Genomic DNA, 16,563 nt, shown 5'->3' on the forward strand with positions numbered 1-16,563 from the left:
ACCCCACTTGTGCTGTCGCGTCAGGTCGTGGGACGGGAAGATAGGGAGATAGGAAGACGGCGTCCGAAGCCTATGTCATCCTTCGAGCATAGACTAGCGCAAGAATGGTGAAGTCTTTGTAGTCGCCAACGACAGCTCTGGGTCGTGTCTACAGTGTAGCGATCGAGTTCAGGCGCGCGGAGTGAGCGCGTAGCACCGAGTCGTATCCATGGTTCTGACCTCGGGAGGCGTCTCTCGACCATGAATATAGTCTAGACGAAATTTTCTATAAGAACGTAGGCTTGAGCGCAATATTTGGAGTAGGTAATGTCTGGTGGAAGCGAAAGTAGAAATTGAAGTTGCGACAGCGAGGTACCACCTGCACCTGCAATCGCGCGTATCACGTGTCAAGAACGCGGCTTCCTGGAAACGACACCCTAGCATTCCCGAGCGCCGCAACCCAAATTATCCCCACCACAGCTCGACTCCTTTACCGCCAACCCGCACCATTCCTACCCACTCCCACCATGGCTGCCCTCGCCACCAAGACCGAGTCGCAGAACATCTTTACCAAATTGAAGTCGAAGCCCGCGAACAAGGTACGTCTTGCAAGTAGACAGACACGCGGTCAATGCCTAACACATCCCTAGATATGCTTCGACTGCGGCGCAAAGAACCCAACATGGAGTTCTGTACCATTCGGCATCTACCTGTGCCTCGACTGCTCGTCCAACCATCGTAACATGGGTGTCCACATCTCCTTCGTACGATCCACCAACCTCGACAGTACGTTCACTCCGAGTCTCATGGCTATACAATACACATACTGATTGGGGGTAGTCTGGCAATGGGATCAATTACGAATCATGAAAGTGGGCGGTAACGAAAGCGCTACCAAGTACTTCCAGTCGCACGGAGGCTCCGCTGCGCTCGCGAGTAAAGACCACAAGGCCAAATACACCAGCAATGCCGCCACCAAGTACAAGGAGGAGCTGACCAGGCGCTGCGCTGCGGACGCCAGGATGTAAGAAGAAATTCTCTTTACACGGTAAACTGGGCTAATCCGATTCTACCAGGTACCCCAACGAGGTCGTTATCACAGATGTGCCTGAAGTTGGCACCGACGGCACCAACACGCCAGCCAATGATGAAGACGACTTCTTCTCCTCGTGGGACAAGCCCGCCATCAAGCGCCCTTCGAACCCACCCTCGCGTACCGGTACACCCAAGATTGGAGGATCGCCTTTCCTGAAGCCTGGCGCCAACGGCAATGGAACAGATCGTCCCAAGTCGCCACTCGTTGGTGGTGAATCGAGCACACCCGCTGCAAAGCCCGCAGCCGTACGAAAGACGACCGCAGGCGCCGCACCGAAGAAGAACATTCTGGGAGCCAAGAAGAAGGGTCTCGGAGCGAAGAAAGTGGTTGCCGCAGATGGAGGCCTAGACTTTGAGGAAGCAGAGCGAAAGGCCCGTGAAGAGGCTGAGCGCATCGAGAAGTTGGGCTACGATCCCGAAGCCGAAGCCGCTGAGGCCGCAGCGGCCACCAAGTCGAAAGCCCCCGAAGCATCCGCCATTGTCTCCCCGACTCCCGTATCGCCGCCACGAGGTGGTTTCGGTTCCACTTCCAAGACCGAGCGCTCCAGTCAGGACATGGAGAGGTTAGGCATGGGCGTACAACGTCTGGGCTTCGGACAAGTGGGTGCAGCGAAGAAGGCCGCACCGCAGAAGAAGATGGGTGGCTTCGGCAGTGTAGGCAAGCCTGCGCAGGATGACGGCGAGAAGTACGCGCGAGACAAGTTTGGTACACAAAAGGGCATCTCCAGTGACGAGTTCTTTGGGCGCAACGCATTCGATCCTACTGCCACCGCGCAGGCCAAGGAGAGGTTATCAGGTATGCACCATACGTGAAAGCATGTCCGTTCGATTTACTAATTTGCTATGCAGGCTTCGAAGGCGCAAGCGCTATTTCCTCCAACGCATACTTTGGCCGACCCGAAGACGAAGTCGGCGACGAAGACTACGGCGACCTCGAAACCGCCGCCAAGGACTTTGTCCGCAAGTTCGGTCTTACCGCTGGCGACGATCTCGAGAATCTGACGAACATGCTCGGCGAGGGTGCGACGAAACTGCAAGGCGCTGTCCGGAACTACCTCAACTCGTAGGATGACTTTGTGGATGACATTAGGGCCGACTACGATGGGCGTGCAGCCGTATACTGAACATACTCCTCCGGTGTGTGGAGAGCAGGGCTGGTTACCATGTGCAAAGCTTGTCGTAAACGTCGAACAACAGGTGTGGGCGCTTGGTGCATTGCATGGAGCGGGCAGATGAAAGACCATGGAGCGTGGAGTTGGCAGTACATTTCTATTGCGCTGAAGACGTGGGCTTGGGAATGGGTGTTTGGGAGTATAGACAAACGCAACTAAGAGTCCCTTCAATTCAACCTCGTAATCTCATTCCTGACATTATCTAATGTGTAACTCTGAGCGCCAGGCATATATAACTAAACAATGAACTGGATAGATAGCGCTCCAGATCCAACGCCAACCTCCGCATATCCAATCGATCAATCCTCCCTATCCCCCCAAACATCAGCCTCCTCCCTCGCCACAGCATCCAAATCAATCATCCCCTTCCCCCTGCCACTTCCTCCCTCATCGTCATCTTCCTCTTCACTACTACTCTCCTGTCCCCTTGCCTCTTCCCGACTCATAGACCCCCACCCCGCATCTTCATCCTCGTCGTCTTGAGGGAAAGCAGGCGACACAGGGACGAAGTCGTCCATGAGGTTACTCGGGAGACCAGCGGGAGCCGGACGGGGATGAGAAGATGAGGGTGGGGAGGGGGAGAGGGGCATCATTGCCATTTCAGGTCGATTTGCCGACGGCGGCGTGGTTGAGCGATGGGAATGGCTGTCTGTTGGTTCTGCTGGAGGTGGGTGTGGTGGGACGACCGGTTTCCTCGCTTCTTCCAACGACGCTCGACTTTCTTGCTTTGCCGGTTCCTGTCGTGTAGGAGCGGTCTTTACGGCAGCTGAAGTATCGACCTGCTGTGTAGGCGGCAACTTAGCATGATGTTCCTGCTGCTGTTGCTGCGAGAATGGGAAGATGGAGAAGAGGCTTTGACTCAGACTGTGCCTGTTTGGTGCGCCCGGTCTTTGTTCTTGTCGAAGTGCTTCTTCTCTGCTTCGAGGCTTGTTGGGTGGTGGATGCGATGCGGAGTGTGAGTGCGAAGGAGCCCTTCTGTTGGTCATTGGACTGGATGGTTTCTGAATTGCGGTTTCTGGCAAGGAGGCTTCGCACATTTCACAGGATGTGAGGGCGGGGTCGTTGAGGAAGGTGCAGCGTGGGCATTGCTTTTTGAGATCGGGTGTTGAAGGGCGCTGAGATGGGGAGGGTTCCTGGGGTGGTTGTGCCTGTGGACGAGGAGGTTGGCGGGGAGGTGCTGGGTCGTTCTGGGTAGGCATCTGGTAGCCTGGGCTGTATCTCTGCGCCGTTCTTGAACTTGCTGACGTGTTGTCCCGTTGTCGGCTGGTAGACGATGTGCCTGCACTCGCTCCAGCGCTTGGATTCGGGTCCACTGATATTACGACCTGTACGTCTCTCTTCGTACCGCACTTCATACACTCACACTGCCGTATAACAGTCTTCGCATACGTATCTGTGACCTCGGTCGGTGCATCGAACCGGATCTCGAACTTCCCTGGCTCACCGAAGCCTGGGGTATTCCTGTCGTTCCCTCTCCCTTTGGCATTTGCATAGCCTGCTCCTTTCGCCACGATTGGTATAATGGGATCAACCGCCCCGAAGATGAGATGGTCCACAAACGGCATCAACATTAATTTCCCACTGGTCTTGATGTGATGATCGATTTCCGGGCGGAGCTGGAACGAGTCGATAGACTGCAGGACGCGGAAGTACTTGTTGAACATATCGCCGTACCATTGACGTGCTTGCACACCCTGCTGCAACAAATCCTTCGCAATGTTCCGGGGTGCAGGACTTGGCCATAGTGCGTCGATCAAATGCTTCTCTTTCAGCGCCTTTCTCACCATCAAGTCTAATCTCGCGCATTCATACAGTCTCTTCTCCAGTCTTTCGTGCAACTCGTACTTTGCGAATCGAATAACCAAGCCTCTTACGAATCCGGCATCGAGGTTCCATTTTCTTGTAAAGTAGTCCAGAGATTCCAAATCTTTCTGCGCCTGCGCGTTTGCGGGTCGGACTTGGGTCGGTGAGAGTTCATGGCCCATAGAGATCCATCTTTCAGTCTGCCGTGGAAAGGCGGTTGCTGTGGACCAGAATGAGCGTATAGGGTAGTACTCGGCTTTGAAGTAGTTGTAGACGAAATCTAGGAAGTCGGCTTCTGTGAGTGGCATCGCTGCGTGGCCGCGAGGGATGTCCATGATGGATGGTGGTTGTGGGTGGCGAGACGTGTGAATGTCTCAGGCCTGGAAGGCAATCACAAAATCATTCGTGACAGGAGATGAGGCTTTGGCCGCAGATGTGAAGGTAGTTGAAGCGCTGTCGTGCTCTAGTGGCCTGAACTATGCGGAATGTTGCTGCCTGGATGGTGTGAAAGATTACGCGTACAGGGACAACGTAGGGATTAACAAAAGTGACGATGCCTATTTGGAGCTGTGCCACAGCATGTGATGTGTTAGAAGCGCTTGGAAGTCCGACTGCTCTGCTTGTTCTTGTGACCGGGTTGCTGGACACGCACGTCATTGTGTGGCGGTGGCTGTGCTCGCACCTTCCGCGTCGGACCTGAGCGGCCTCTTTCCTCGACATTCCAGAACTCCACAATTCCACAACAGCACGCTCGTCCCATATCCGCGACACGCCATCGACGCCCATAAAGATGGGGTATAGATACGCACTCAACTAGCGTCGATATTTTCGCTTCTGGGGAAGAACTGGATACTGCGCAGGTGCTTAGTTTCCGGGAAGACGCAGAGATCGGGCTTTCGACGCAACCTGGAAAAGATTACAGAGCATCCCAGCCAGAACATCTACAACGCGACTGCCTTTTCTCGTGGAAATACCTCAACCTTATCCGGGTCATACCATCTGGAAATAGCCCAGCCTTGTCAGGGTCATATTGAGGTATCCCTTATATCTGCGTGGAGTATTACCTCGGCGTGGTAGACAATCCGAAGGAACTGACCTCTTGAGAGACCAAGAAAAAGCCTCAGGAACGGCACATCTAGAATAAAACTCTCCTTACCTTCACGACACTAACCATGTTTGAAGGTGGTAGCATAATCGTTCTAGCCCAAGTCTTGCGCAAGGGTCCGTGGAGGTAAGGGTTGAGCAAGGGATTTCCTATCCAAACACAATCTGGCTGATCGGTGTGCCGCATCTTACTTTCGAAGCTCTCCGATACGTGGAACCCCTCATCATTTATGTTGGAATCGGTGTTTTGACCCTGATAAGAGGCTGTCGACATTGACGCACATGGCTCGCACGGGGTATACAGCGATCTACCTGGAGATCTCGGCAGCCCACGCTGCCTGATGCAAGTGCACCCGCATGCGTGTATCTAGCATACGCCCGATTACTAGACGCCGTTGACTAGTTAGGAGGCTGGCGAATACACTTATACTTGGCTTGGTCCCTCATTGTCGCACAATCACATTAACCGTCCCAATCCCGACCTGATCTTCGGCGGTCCGTATGTACAATGTCTACAATGTCTACCACTACAACGGAGAAGGACGAAAAGCCAGAGCGGCTCGATATGTCTGATGGTTTGCAGATCGCTCAACCTGAGACATATCCCGAGGCCGTCAACCGCTACTCTGCCAACGGCGATACGAAGCTGCCACAAATCAACGATGATGAAGATGGTGGACGCGGTCGTCTGCCGCGGACGAGGTCATCACGCCTGCGGGGCTCTCACGATATTCTGTCGTACCGCACTGCAATGGAAAGCGATCAGGATCAAGCTCCTCACATCCAGGTCCCGCCTGATATGTGGAAGAAGTTCTTTGCTCACCGACGACGTAAATACTGGTTCACAATCGCCATGTCATTTACCATTGTCGCTGCACTCGTCGGTACTAGTATTGGGGGAGGACTCGTGGTGCAAGAGAAAGCCGACAAGTAAGACATGGTTCTAGTTCTCCGTCATTGTCTAATGCTTGAGTAGGAAGGCCGAAGCACTTGCAGCGGAGCAGGCGGCGGCGAGTTCGAGTATGGAGCTGTTTCCAACACCTACATCGGCGAGTCCATCGGATATTTCAGCGGATGCCCCATCGGATACCCCAACGGATACCCCAGCGGCTGCCACAGAAGACACAGGGACGTACTACTCCGCGAGGCCGTTTGGCGCCATTCAGTCAATCAACACAACATGTCCATCTACCCTCCTCATCTCAAGTCGACTGGAAGGCAAGAAGTCCGATATCAGTGGTCGGTATACCTACAACTGTCTCGACAGCACCAACATCCTCGACACCATCCTCATGAGCTTCACAGCATACACCCTGGAGCAATGCGTCGATGCGTGCAGTCAATACAGCGCCATGAACGGAAGCAGTGCCTGCAAAGCCGCCGTGATTAGCTCTGACTTTAGTACAAGGTACGAGACTGAGAATGGCGCGAATTGCTGGCTGAAGAGTGGCAGTGGGGATGCGAGTACGGGGCAGAATGGGTATACAGCGGCGGTGTTGCGGGAAGACTGAGTGTAAAAAGAAGATATCATGTCTATCGTTCACCATTGTAAAGATCATTACCGGCGTTTGTGTTTGTCCAGATGATGGGCGGCTTGGGTTACGTGTTTGCAGAGTTAGCGAGTTTGAAGTGGCCCCGTCACTACCTGTTCTATACCAATACCAGTCGTTATAGTTTTGTGTTTTAACAGCACCTCATCCAAGGAAGCACCCTCTAGCTGACGTTGACGTGAGGTCGCGTACTTTGATGCTTCCAGCCTAATGTAGGCTGCAGACCTGTTTAGAATTTCCTTGTATACGGTGTGAGTGTGGGTGGGCTGCTCGTTCGCTGTAGTTAGCACGAAGCGGATCTACACTTTTGGCAAATCTCATTCGAGTGCTCTTCCATATCAGAACCCATGGGGCGACATGGATGGCGATGGCCAAGATTGAGTCGCTTGACAGTGGTAGAGCAATGATCGTGGTAGGGTAGACTCTCTTCGGTCGTACCTGCATGCCACGTGTAGTCAACCCAGGCAGTGACTTCACATGTCGCGAAGAGCAAAAGAGAAGTGTTGTACTATGCTCTAGAGGCTATCCAAGTACATACCCAGCCTCTGAAGCGTCTCGTGGGTGCGGGCAAAAAGATACACCAACTCATACTCGAACCTGAAAGATGCAAAAAGAACAAAAGAATTGTTTCCGACACCGGGAATCGAACCCGGGCCTTGCCGGCACTGCGCTGTAACAGCGAGCTGACTCTGCGATGAGAGCGGCAAATCCTAGCCACTAGACCATATCGGAAATTGATGGAAGATAGAAGAGATACGGGCAATATATTGAAAAAAACGAAATTTGGCGTGGCGACGATGAAGTTTGACCAAACTCTGCTGAGAGGGTTGGGGATGGTGGGAAAGCAATCTGGCAAGCTCATGGAAGATTCTGACATGTAGATAGTGATGGCGGGGAACTTTTCTGCGGACCCCTGAATACCCCCACTTCGCGAAATCTCTACCACCAACATCCCGGAGGTACTGCGGGTAAACCACAATGCTGTTCGAAGCCGCTGGATTCGCCGTACGAGTGCTTGGAACGATATAATTGATGCAACACATATGGTAAGCCAGTGCGGTAGGGCTTTACTAAGCTACACGGCTCTATGTACATCTCGATCAAGATCTTCGACGTGAGATGTCTGCTAACACCTCGCAATTATGGTGGAATGTTGATGCAGAGCAGGGCAACAAAACGCGGTCTAGTAACTCTATATAGTGATCTCAATGTAGGTGTATTTCCCAAACACCTTATATTCGCTGTAAAACACCTCGCAATATCACACAGCAGTCTTTTGCAAGGAAGCATCCCGGCTGTTGCCTGTGTTAAGACGGCGCACTAATTTGAACGACGTCAACTTCGTCGATGCGACTACTACTACTATATTTCACGACAATGGCGAAATCGATTTGGGCATCTCGATCTATCAAATACGTCTACGAACGTGAATAGCCTAGGATGCTTTCCGGGCGCATAAATGTAGCGTTCTCGTAAAATTTGGGCCAGCGATGGCAAAGCCATCTATACTTTGCCGAAAATCAAAGATTGTTCGAGAGCCTCGCGATGGAGACTTGCTAAACGCACAGCGGTTGCTGAATTCTGATTCTTTGGTTCGAGAGTACTGCTGCAAATTGGCCTTCTTAACATGTCACACTACAGCAGTGGTATCGTGCGGCTCTTCCTACAACGACATCGCGGCCACCGCGTTGAGCAACGAGACTAAACACCCTAAAGCCTACGTTGACTCTAGATTATCTACATTGTATATAACTATATTTGATGTAGGCCCCTGAGTAGCCAGCGTCTTTCTTGAATGAGGTGCACGAGTACTTGTGCAATTGAGCCTTCTTAATATACCAACACCACGGTACAGGTATTGGACAGTCCCTCCCATCTCAATCTCACCATGTCAACACCACTCCACTTCTGATCTGCTCACACAAACCATCCTACTTATCCCAATAACACCCCATCCATCCATCCCCTTACTTACCATTCCTATGCACCCCAATAAAAGTCCTCTCCCCCCTATACATATGAATACTCCTACTAAAATGATCCTCCTCCTCCTCTTCCTCTTTAATCCACACCCCATCCACCAACTTCGCCCTAACCATCTCCTCCCCCTTCCCATCCACCATCTCCCCATCCAGTCCCTCCCCAGGCAAAACTCCCCCATCCCTCGTCCTCCCCTCCGCCATCCTCACCCCCACAGCCTCAACCACCGTATCGAACCCCGCTTCGACATCCTCCTCACCCCACGGCAGACTCTCAACATCAATCTTATTCTCCCGACCAAGCAAACACATGATAATAACCATAGCACCCGCTTTCGACATGACCTGGTTATGCTGTTTACACGCGTCGTCGTTGCAGCACTCATTACATCCCTCCAGACAATGACAACTCGTAAGCCTTTGACAAGCCTGCTCAAGCAGGGTATCGATAAACTCGAATGCCTTGGTACTAATCCCGCTGCCGCTCGCACCGCCTTTTGCGTCGTAGAAAGTTAGTCGTGCGGGACGTTTGCGTGTGGATTCTTTCGCTAAAAACTCTTTTTCGGGGACTTTGCATTCGGTGCGGACGTCGCCGGGCATGCTGATGACGAAGTTGGGCATGAGAGATAGGACGGCGTGTTCGGCGGCGTGGATACCCGCTGCGATGTTCAGTCTCCTCGACCTCAAGATATCGAGAGCGGATTTAGGCACGTCGAGCCACATGCCCTTGCTAAACAGTATGATAGGCGGGTTGTCAACCTGCACAGCATCTAGAATCCGTCTTTTCTTGTCGATTTTAAAGAAGCCATACACGACTTGTTGGATCTTAATAGGCCCGTAGAAAGCTTTCGACCTGGAACCGGGGATACGGCGGATCGCTTCTGTCTCCACGGGATCAATGTCCGTGTAGTCGCGTTGTTGGGTTGTCCAGTCTACTTTTACGTATTCGACTTTTGCGAGCATGCGCTCTTGGCTGAATTCTTTGACGAGGTACGTGTTTCCTTGGTGGAGGAAGATGCCGCCGTCGTAGAGGGTGAAGAAGGCGCGGGATGCTTCGAGTTCTTCGAGAACAGTGTTTTTGCCGTGGGTTACGTCGATTATGGCGAAGTGGTCTTCTTCGGTGTCGCGGATGGCTACGGTGCGAGAGGGTTGCGGGAGGAAGCGCGTGTTGACGTGGTAGAAACCTTCTTTGTCGCAGCGCATGCGCTCGCGGGCGATTTTGGGGAGGAGAGGGCCGAAATAGCTGGTATCTACTTCGACGTTGATGGGCATCTCGTGGGCAGCGCATTGGACGTGACCTTCCAAGACGAGCATGTTTTCTAGATCGACTTGGAGTGCGCAATTGGGTTTTGTGAAGATCTCGTCCGGGTTCGACATGTAGTACTGATCGGTAGGAAAGCAGTCGCCAACTAGAACGGATAGCGAGTCTTTATTCCTCCGTCCAGCACGGCCACTTTGTTGACGCAAGTTGGCAATGGTGTATGGAAAGCCGACTGTAACGACAGCATCCAGGGATCCGATATCGACACCAAGTTCCAGTGCACTAGTAGCCACGATACCGCAGAGTTTACCGTCGAACATCTCTCGCTCGATCTCTCGTCTGTCTTGCGGTGTATATCCGCCTCGATACGACATAACCCGAGCAATGACTTCCGGTCTTTCCAGATTGGTAAGTTCAGTCTTGATAGCAGCAAGCAGCGCTTCACACTGCTTCCGCACACGGCAGAAAGCAATAGCTCTGACACCCCTCAACATTAGTTGGCAGAATAGCTTCGCCGTCTCTGCCATACAATCACCACGTCCAGATGTAGGATCACCAGGGTCCTTAAACGGCGTGTTCCAACACAGGAACTCTTTTCGTCCGGAAGGAGACCCGTCAAAGTCGGTCAACTTGACTTCGTCAACACCAAAGATAGTCTTCATGTGCTCTTCAGGGTTGGCCACTGTAGCCGAGCAGGAGATGAACTTGACATGCCGATTCCCCAGCGCCGCGCATATCCTGCGTAGACGACGCATGATGAATGCCATGTGTGCTCCAAACAGTCCGTTGTAAACGTGCAGTTCATCCACGACCACGAATCGTAGGTTCTGAAGATACGTCCGCCAGGCATCTTCCTGTGGTAGTATGGTAATGTGCAGCATATCCGGGTTGGTGAAGATGATGCGTGCCTCATCCCGGATGTAATTACGATCACTCATCGGCGTATCGCCGTCGAACGTCTCAACCAGTACCTGTTCAAATCCCGGCATAAATCTCAACAGCTCTTTCATGCTCTTCCTCTGATCCTGCGCCAGGGCTTTCGTCGGAAAGATATACATAGCTCTCGTATTAGGCTCTTGTTCCAGTTGATGCAAGACCGGTATTTGGTAGATCAATGATTTACCAGAGCTCGTCGAAGTAGACACAATCACATTGTGTCCGTCGTAAAGATTGTTTATAGCCTCCGCTTGGTGAGCGTAGAGCTGAGTAATATTCCTCGTGTTATACAGCGCGTTGACGAGGTTCTGCGACATGGCGAAGTTCAAGTCGCCAAAGACAGCTTCTTGGGGGTCGAAAACACGGTGACCATCTGGTACAATCTGTCCGGTATACCACTCCATCGTCTTGATCTCATTCAGAATATCAGGGATCGGCTTCCGTTCCGCGGGTATGGAAGCTGGTATGAGCGCTCTATCCGGGCCAGGCGTAGAGTGCCGACTCGCAGTCTCCACAGGGACAAACGCCTTCCAAACCTCAATAATCTTCTCAACCGAATCCACCCCCTCCTCAGCACACTGATTCAAAAACGCATTCACCGCCGACGTAAACTTGACATTCCTCTTCTCAATCAGATTCATCATCTGCTTCTGACTGTACACCGGCATCTTGAGATCCTCATTCCGTAACTTCGTCGTAGCCTTCGTCGGCTCTCCCGTTTTCTTATGTTGTACCTGGCGCTTCAAATCACCGTCGATGAATTCAAACAGCAGCACCTCTTTATGCTCGCCTTTATCCGGTTCGGGTTCGAGAATCGCAAAGTCGGTTGTTCGTCTGCCGTGCAGATTGTCTTCTGAACCCATCAAGTTGATTTGTAGCATTGCTTCGTCGACGTAGGCGAAGTTTATGGCTTTGGGTATCAGGGCGGTGATTTGCGCTACATCTTCGATGACTAACTCTCGTTGGATGTTGGCTTCGACTGTGCTGCGCAGGTTCTCGAGGGTCGTCGCGAGGTGCTTGCGCGTGCAGAGGAAGGTGTAGACGAGGTTTACGGCGCGGTGGACTTGCGCGAGCTTCGTGAAGTGCTCTGGCCATGGTATCGACGTCTCGACTAGGGTGGACGAGTTGTTGCGCGCGAGAGCTGGCTTGCCAGTACCATTTTTCTTTGGCGCTCGCCGCGGCTTCTTTCCTCCATCGTGTGTCTTCGTGGGTACGCTCGTAGTGGTCGTGGCTGGGTCGGGCGCGTTGGGATCGATCATTGAACCATCCGGTCCAACGATCCTGTGAACCTCCTTCACCCCCTCGCCTTCTGCAGCTGACGCCGCTGTAGTCGCTTCCTCATCATTATCTCGCGATTTCCGCTTTCGCTTTCGTACAGTCTGGTCCGAGACGGTGGCAGCCTTGAGTCGAGGCATCGTGGGGACGTTGTTCTGGACGCAGCGCCGGTGGTAGGGAGCATTGTTTCACAATCAATGACGCAATGGCGCAACGGCAAGAGTGATCGTGCACCTAGGGAACTTCGCTTCGGCTTCGAATTTATTTCATTAGGGGGTCTCAAATCACGTTCTTAGCTGTGCATCTGACCTTGCAGACAATGGCTGCGACATCTTACAAAAAGACGCGATCCTCGCGTCGCGCGTCGCCACGCTCTCACGTGCGCTGGAATGCCGCGTGGGCTTTCCTCTAATCGGGCCCACGCATTCCACAACAAACATTTCACAACCACATCACAAAATCACTCTCCTTAAGCCAAAGGTCTGAAAAGAGTCCAAGATGCATTTCCACACCTATCCCCAGGGTATATGGCCAAAGAAGATCAGCATCCCGCCCACATATCCAATCCACCACCAACCCACTTCATCCAAGTAGCCACTTGTTTGTGTGAATATACAGAAGAGGTATCGAACAAGAACAAGAACAGTACCAACAGGAAGAAGCACACTCCTCGCTAGAATGCAGTGATATCAGAAAAGACAGACCAGGGAAAACCATCAACAAACAACAGGTAATAAGCCATTACATCGTAAATGAGAACGACAACAACATCGCCTCGTTGGGCAATTCTTTTTCATCAGGACAAGGAGGTGGGTGGTTGAGCCACTCTGCTCACAACGCCCCACCCGCACCAGGAAGAAGCATCTCAATGCACTTGGTCAGCAGATTGCTTGCCTCGTGCAACAACTCCCATCTCGTCTTCTTGAACATATCCCGCATGATGATGAGCAGACCGAGACAAGCATTGCGATTGGAAGTCTTGCTAAGGTCTTCTGGTGAGCGCACACCGCCAACACGGTTGAGGTAGAGAACCATATCCCTAACCTTATCGTCATAGGTGGGGAGTTGGTATGGCTCTTTGACCGGACCATCAAGCGCGAAACCGTACGACCACACGATTAGTGTGGCAAAGTACAGCACCCATGGTCGGTTGAGAAGGTAGTCGTCGCGTGCGGAGTAGGAGAAGCCGGCCGTGGACGGCGTGTTGGGGTTCAGACTGTGGTCTCCGGCAACCATAACGTTGGATAGGAAGCGGAGGGCGTAGAATGTGGCGTCTCGGGCTCGGGCAGTGGGGGCCCACATCTCCTTCATCCGACGTTGCGCGCCGTTGTAGTCTTGCGGGGTTATTGACCGTCCGAGAAGGCGGGGTGCGCCGGCGTAGATTTGGCAATCCACAATGTCGACGTGCATGGCCATGTGTGCCAGGTGATGGAGCACGGTTCGGGACTCGAACACGTTGTCATCGTCAACACCTTGCGAGTATCCGTACGAGCTCGAACTAGGGCGGTCCTCGGATCGGTTCAGTGAGCTGTCGAAATCTTGCTTCCAGAAATCAAAAGCTCGAGTCAGGGAGCCCCGCCACTTATCGCGGCCACCTAGCGCTGTTGTAACACCAAGCGAGCTGACTTGCAGATCTCGCTGGTTCATGTGCCATGATACGCTCAGCAGACCGGCCATGAGGATTGTGCGTCCAAACGAATTGGTCCGTACCGTCTGCCCATTGAGCGTCTTCTTAAGGCCGTCAAGGAAAGACATTGGTTTGATGCCATTCGACGTCAGGGATTGCTCAACTCGTCCGACTTCCGAACTACTCGTCGCAGACCAGAGCGCTTCGTCACATGGCAGTGGGAGACGCATCTCGTGAGCGACCATGACAGCGCTGTGACCGAACATGGTAGCGTGGATGCTATCCATGACGAAGGCTGCGAATGCTGCCCTCCTAGTAGCCTCATTCGTGATCCAGTGGTTCCACCATTCGTCAGGCGTGTTTGCTCCACCTATCCCATTGCTCTTTCCATCTTTGACACTAGGAGGCGAGTCCATCGCTGACCGGCCGATCAGCGAGCTTCCGCGCCTCATAAGCGTCAGTGTCGTGGCATGATGGATGTGCGCTCGTTCGTGTAGCGGGCGCGTAGAGTACATTTTCTCAAACGACTCGAGAAGAAGCAAGCCCTGGAAAATCCACAGCTTAGCGGGTGGACGAAAATCAGCGTCCATAAACAGCTCCCAGCGCAGGTGCCACGCCAAGAAGTTAGCCAGCGAAGCACAAGCCTGTGTCGTTTCTTGACCATAATTCTTCTCCAAACACGACGCTCCAAGACACATGATGGCGAGCAACAGCAGCTCAGGACAAGTGCTTGCATTGAACGTTGGCTTGTGGAGGATTGGTAATTGCGGGTGGAAATGTACCCAGTACGAGCTGATGTACGTTTGCATCATGTGCAGACTGAGTACGTGCCGGCTGTCGTCTTTGTCACCCTCCATGAGTTCCTCCTTCTGCTTTTTGACTGGCGCATGATCTGTTTCGTTGAAGCGCAAATGGATGAGATCTAGAAGGTCTTTCCGCTTCTCTTCTGACAGGGCAGACTCTGGCAGCGTAGTGTCTAGTATGCTATGAACAGCCATGGGATGTGCAGGCGGTGCAGGGTTGTTCAGATAGCCGGCGACTGAGGGGTCATAGTTAAAATACGGAGCTTGAAGGCCAATTTGGGATGACGCACCAGCTACGGGGTTTACTCCGCCCGGGTAATCCATGGGCGATGCGCCTCCTGGGTTGAATTGATTGTCGTTGAAGAGCCAGGCGGCGAAGTCGTCGGCCATGGCGAATGGTGACCGACTGTATCCATTGCCACCAAACATTGGTATGGCATATGCAGGATTTTGCTCCATGATGGCGTCAGAGACACCCTGCATTCGGTTGTCTATTTGACCTGTAGACTCGACACCATTCATGGGCGTCTGTCCAGAAGTGCCATTGTAGAACTGGTTCTCTTGTTCTCGAGGAGCAGGGGTGCCGGTTGGCTGTGGGTACTCTGGTGGAGGTAAGGAGGAGAAGGGAGGAAAGTTGTTTTGTGATTGATACGCACTTGCGCTGTTTTGGTAGCCGGTCGAGGGCGCAGAGGGAGTATACTGGGATGGGGTAACAGCAGAGTTGAAGGGTGAGCTCGAGCCATACGAGCTGAGATTGGACGTCTGCGCGCGTAGATCGGGCCGGGTGAAGTTCCCATTACCCACATGTGGGGAGTTGTGGAGAGAGTTGCGACCTCCACTGTAGTTGCCCAAAGCGGCCGGACGCGGTGGGGGTGCAAAGTTTCCAGCGCTCTGGGACTGCATGTCGTAGGGCTTAGCTTCTGAGCCACTGCGGTACGTATCGTCGCTCACTGTCCTCTGCAGCGAGTCCTGCCTGCTGAGCGTGGCAGTCGAGCCTGGCGACTGGAAGTTTGGCGGCGACATTCTGCTGCCTGGGCCTGCGTTAGAGGCTCCCGACGGCGGAGACTGCATGCCGAGTGCCTTCTGTGGCGGTGCATTCTTTCCGCCCAGTGCAGCCGTCACAATGGGGTTCAGATTGTGCATGTTGAACGTGTCCTTGCGCAGCAGCTGCGAGCCTCGCGCCGTGTGTCTCTCCTTGTGGCGCGCGCAGAGGTCCTGCCGGACGAAGGATCGGTGGCAGTCGGGAAAGTCACAGTGGTAGATTTGCTTGGGGTTGTCTGTCTACGTTAGCTGGGTGAGGCCTGCGGGCGCTGCTGCACTCACGGTTCAGCTGATGGCGGTAGAGGTGCTCTGCGCGGGAGTAGCTCTTCCCACAGCCCTCGTGCGGGCACTCAAACTTCTTGTCGAGGCCCTTTCTGCTGCGCCGTCTCTTCCTCGAGGAGCCATGGCCGTCACCCTCGCCTTCGCCGCCGGATCCGTCTTCGTCGCGGTCGCGTCGGCGGCCACGGGTGTCGGCGCTGTCGGGGGAGGCGGGGGTGGGAGGCTCGTTTGCAGGGCCAACCGTGGAGTCCATCTTGTCTCGGAACTGCGTCTGGATCTTGCCCAAATCCGACGCGTGCGCAGCATGCATAGACAAGATTTGCGCCGTCATTGCCAGTGGGTCGTCAGGTGCAATGTCGTGTGTCGCGACGCTGGCAGACAGTGCGCGTGTGTAGGGCTTGGGTGGATGTTGTGTAGCCTGGTGGCGGAGCGACTCGTGTGCGCGGTTGCCAGATGGTGTTGATGTTAGTCAAGAGGCGCTCGGCCATGGGCGTGCATGCTGCTTTGGGAATCACACGGCAGGCGAGATGCTGGGGCGGGCCAAAAGCGACGGCGTGGGCTGCGCAGGTCTTAATCGCCGCGATCCTGGGCGATGACCTGCAGATAGATGTTAGAGCCTCTGGGTGCGTGTCGTCGTGGCGAGAACCCTGGACGTGGAC

The 16,563-nt window shown here is 53.5% G+C and overlaps 5 protein-coding genes and 1 non-coding gene across 6 annotated transcripts; 2 read left to right on the top strand and 4 right to left on the bottom strand.

Annotated features, from left to right (window-relative positions):
* Positions 1 to 506: 506 nt before the first annotated feature.
* On the top strand, positions 507 to 2,141 carry J4E79_007799 (uncharacterized protein; the record flags this gene model as incomplete). The annotated part of the gene is made up of 5 exons (XM_049356662.1): positions 507 to 578; positions 630 to 765; positions 820 to 1,003; positions 1,056 to 1,870; positions 1,924 to 2,141. The coding sequence occupies 5 exons, from the start codon at positions 507 to 509 to the stop codon at positions 2,139 to 2,141; spliced, it is 1,425 nt and encodes a 474-aa protein (XP_049209009.1).
* Positions 2,142 to 2,545: 404 nt separating this feature from the next.
* J4E79_007800 (uncharacterized protein) lies at positions 2,546 to 4,384 on the bottom strand (the record flags this gene model as incomplete). Its single annotated transcript, XM_049356663.1, has 1 exon — positions 2,546 to 4,384. The coding sequence occupies one exon, from the start codon at positions 4,382 to 4,384 to the stop codon at positions 2,546 to 2,548; it is 1,839 nt and encodes a 612-aa protein (XP_049209010.1).
* A 1,286-nt stretch (positions 4,385 to 5,670) lies between these two features.
* J4E79_007801 (uncharacterized protein) lies at positions 5,671 to 6,087 on the top strand (the record flags this gene model as incomplete). The annotated part of the gene is made up of 1 exon (XM_049356664.1): positions 5,671 to 6,087. One exon carries the CDS (start codon positions 5,671 to 5,673, stop codon positions 6,085 to 6,087), a length of 417 nt encoding a protein of 138 aa, XP_049209011.1.
* Positions 6,088 to 7,331: 1,244 nt separating this feature from the next.
* On the bottom strand, positions 7,332 to 7,435 carry J4E79_007802. Its single transcript has one exon. It is a non-coding gene; the product is annotated as a tRNA-Glu (tRNA).
* Positions 7,436 to 8,670: 1,235 nt separating this feature from the next.
* J4E79_007803 (uncharacterized protein) lies at positions 8,671 to 12,294 on the bottom strand (the record flags this gene model as incomplete). The annotated part of the gene is made up of 1 exon (XM_049356665.1): positions 8,671 to 12,294. One exon carries the CDS (start codon positions 12,292 to 12,294, stop codon positions 8,671 to 8,673), a length of 3,624 nt encoding a protein of 1,207 aa, XP_049209012.1.
* Positions 12,295 to 12,985: 691 nt separating this feature from the next.
* On the bottom strand, positions 12,986 to 16,235 carry J4E79_007804 (uncharacterized protein; the record flags this gene model as incomplete). Its single annotated transcript, XM_049356666.1, has 2 exons — positions 12,986 to 15,861; positions 15,908 to 16,235. The coding sequence occupies 2 exons, from the start codon at positions 16,233 to 16,235 to the stop codon at positions 12,986 to 12,988; spliced, it is 3,204 nt and encodes a 1,067-aa protein (XP_049209013.1).
* Positions 16,236 to 16,563: the final 328 nt, after the last annotated feature.

This window comes from Alternaria viburni (genome assembly GCF_023758015.1).
Source record: "Alternaria viburni strain BMP 2772 chromosome Unknown scaffold_17, whole genome shotgun sequence".
NCBI lineage: Eukaryota > Fungi > Ascomycota > Dothideomycetes > Pleosporales > Pleosporaceae > Alternaria > Alternaria viburni.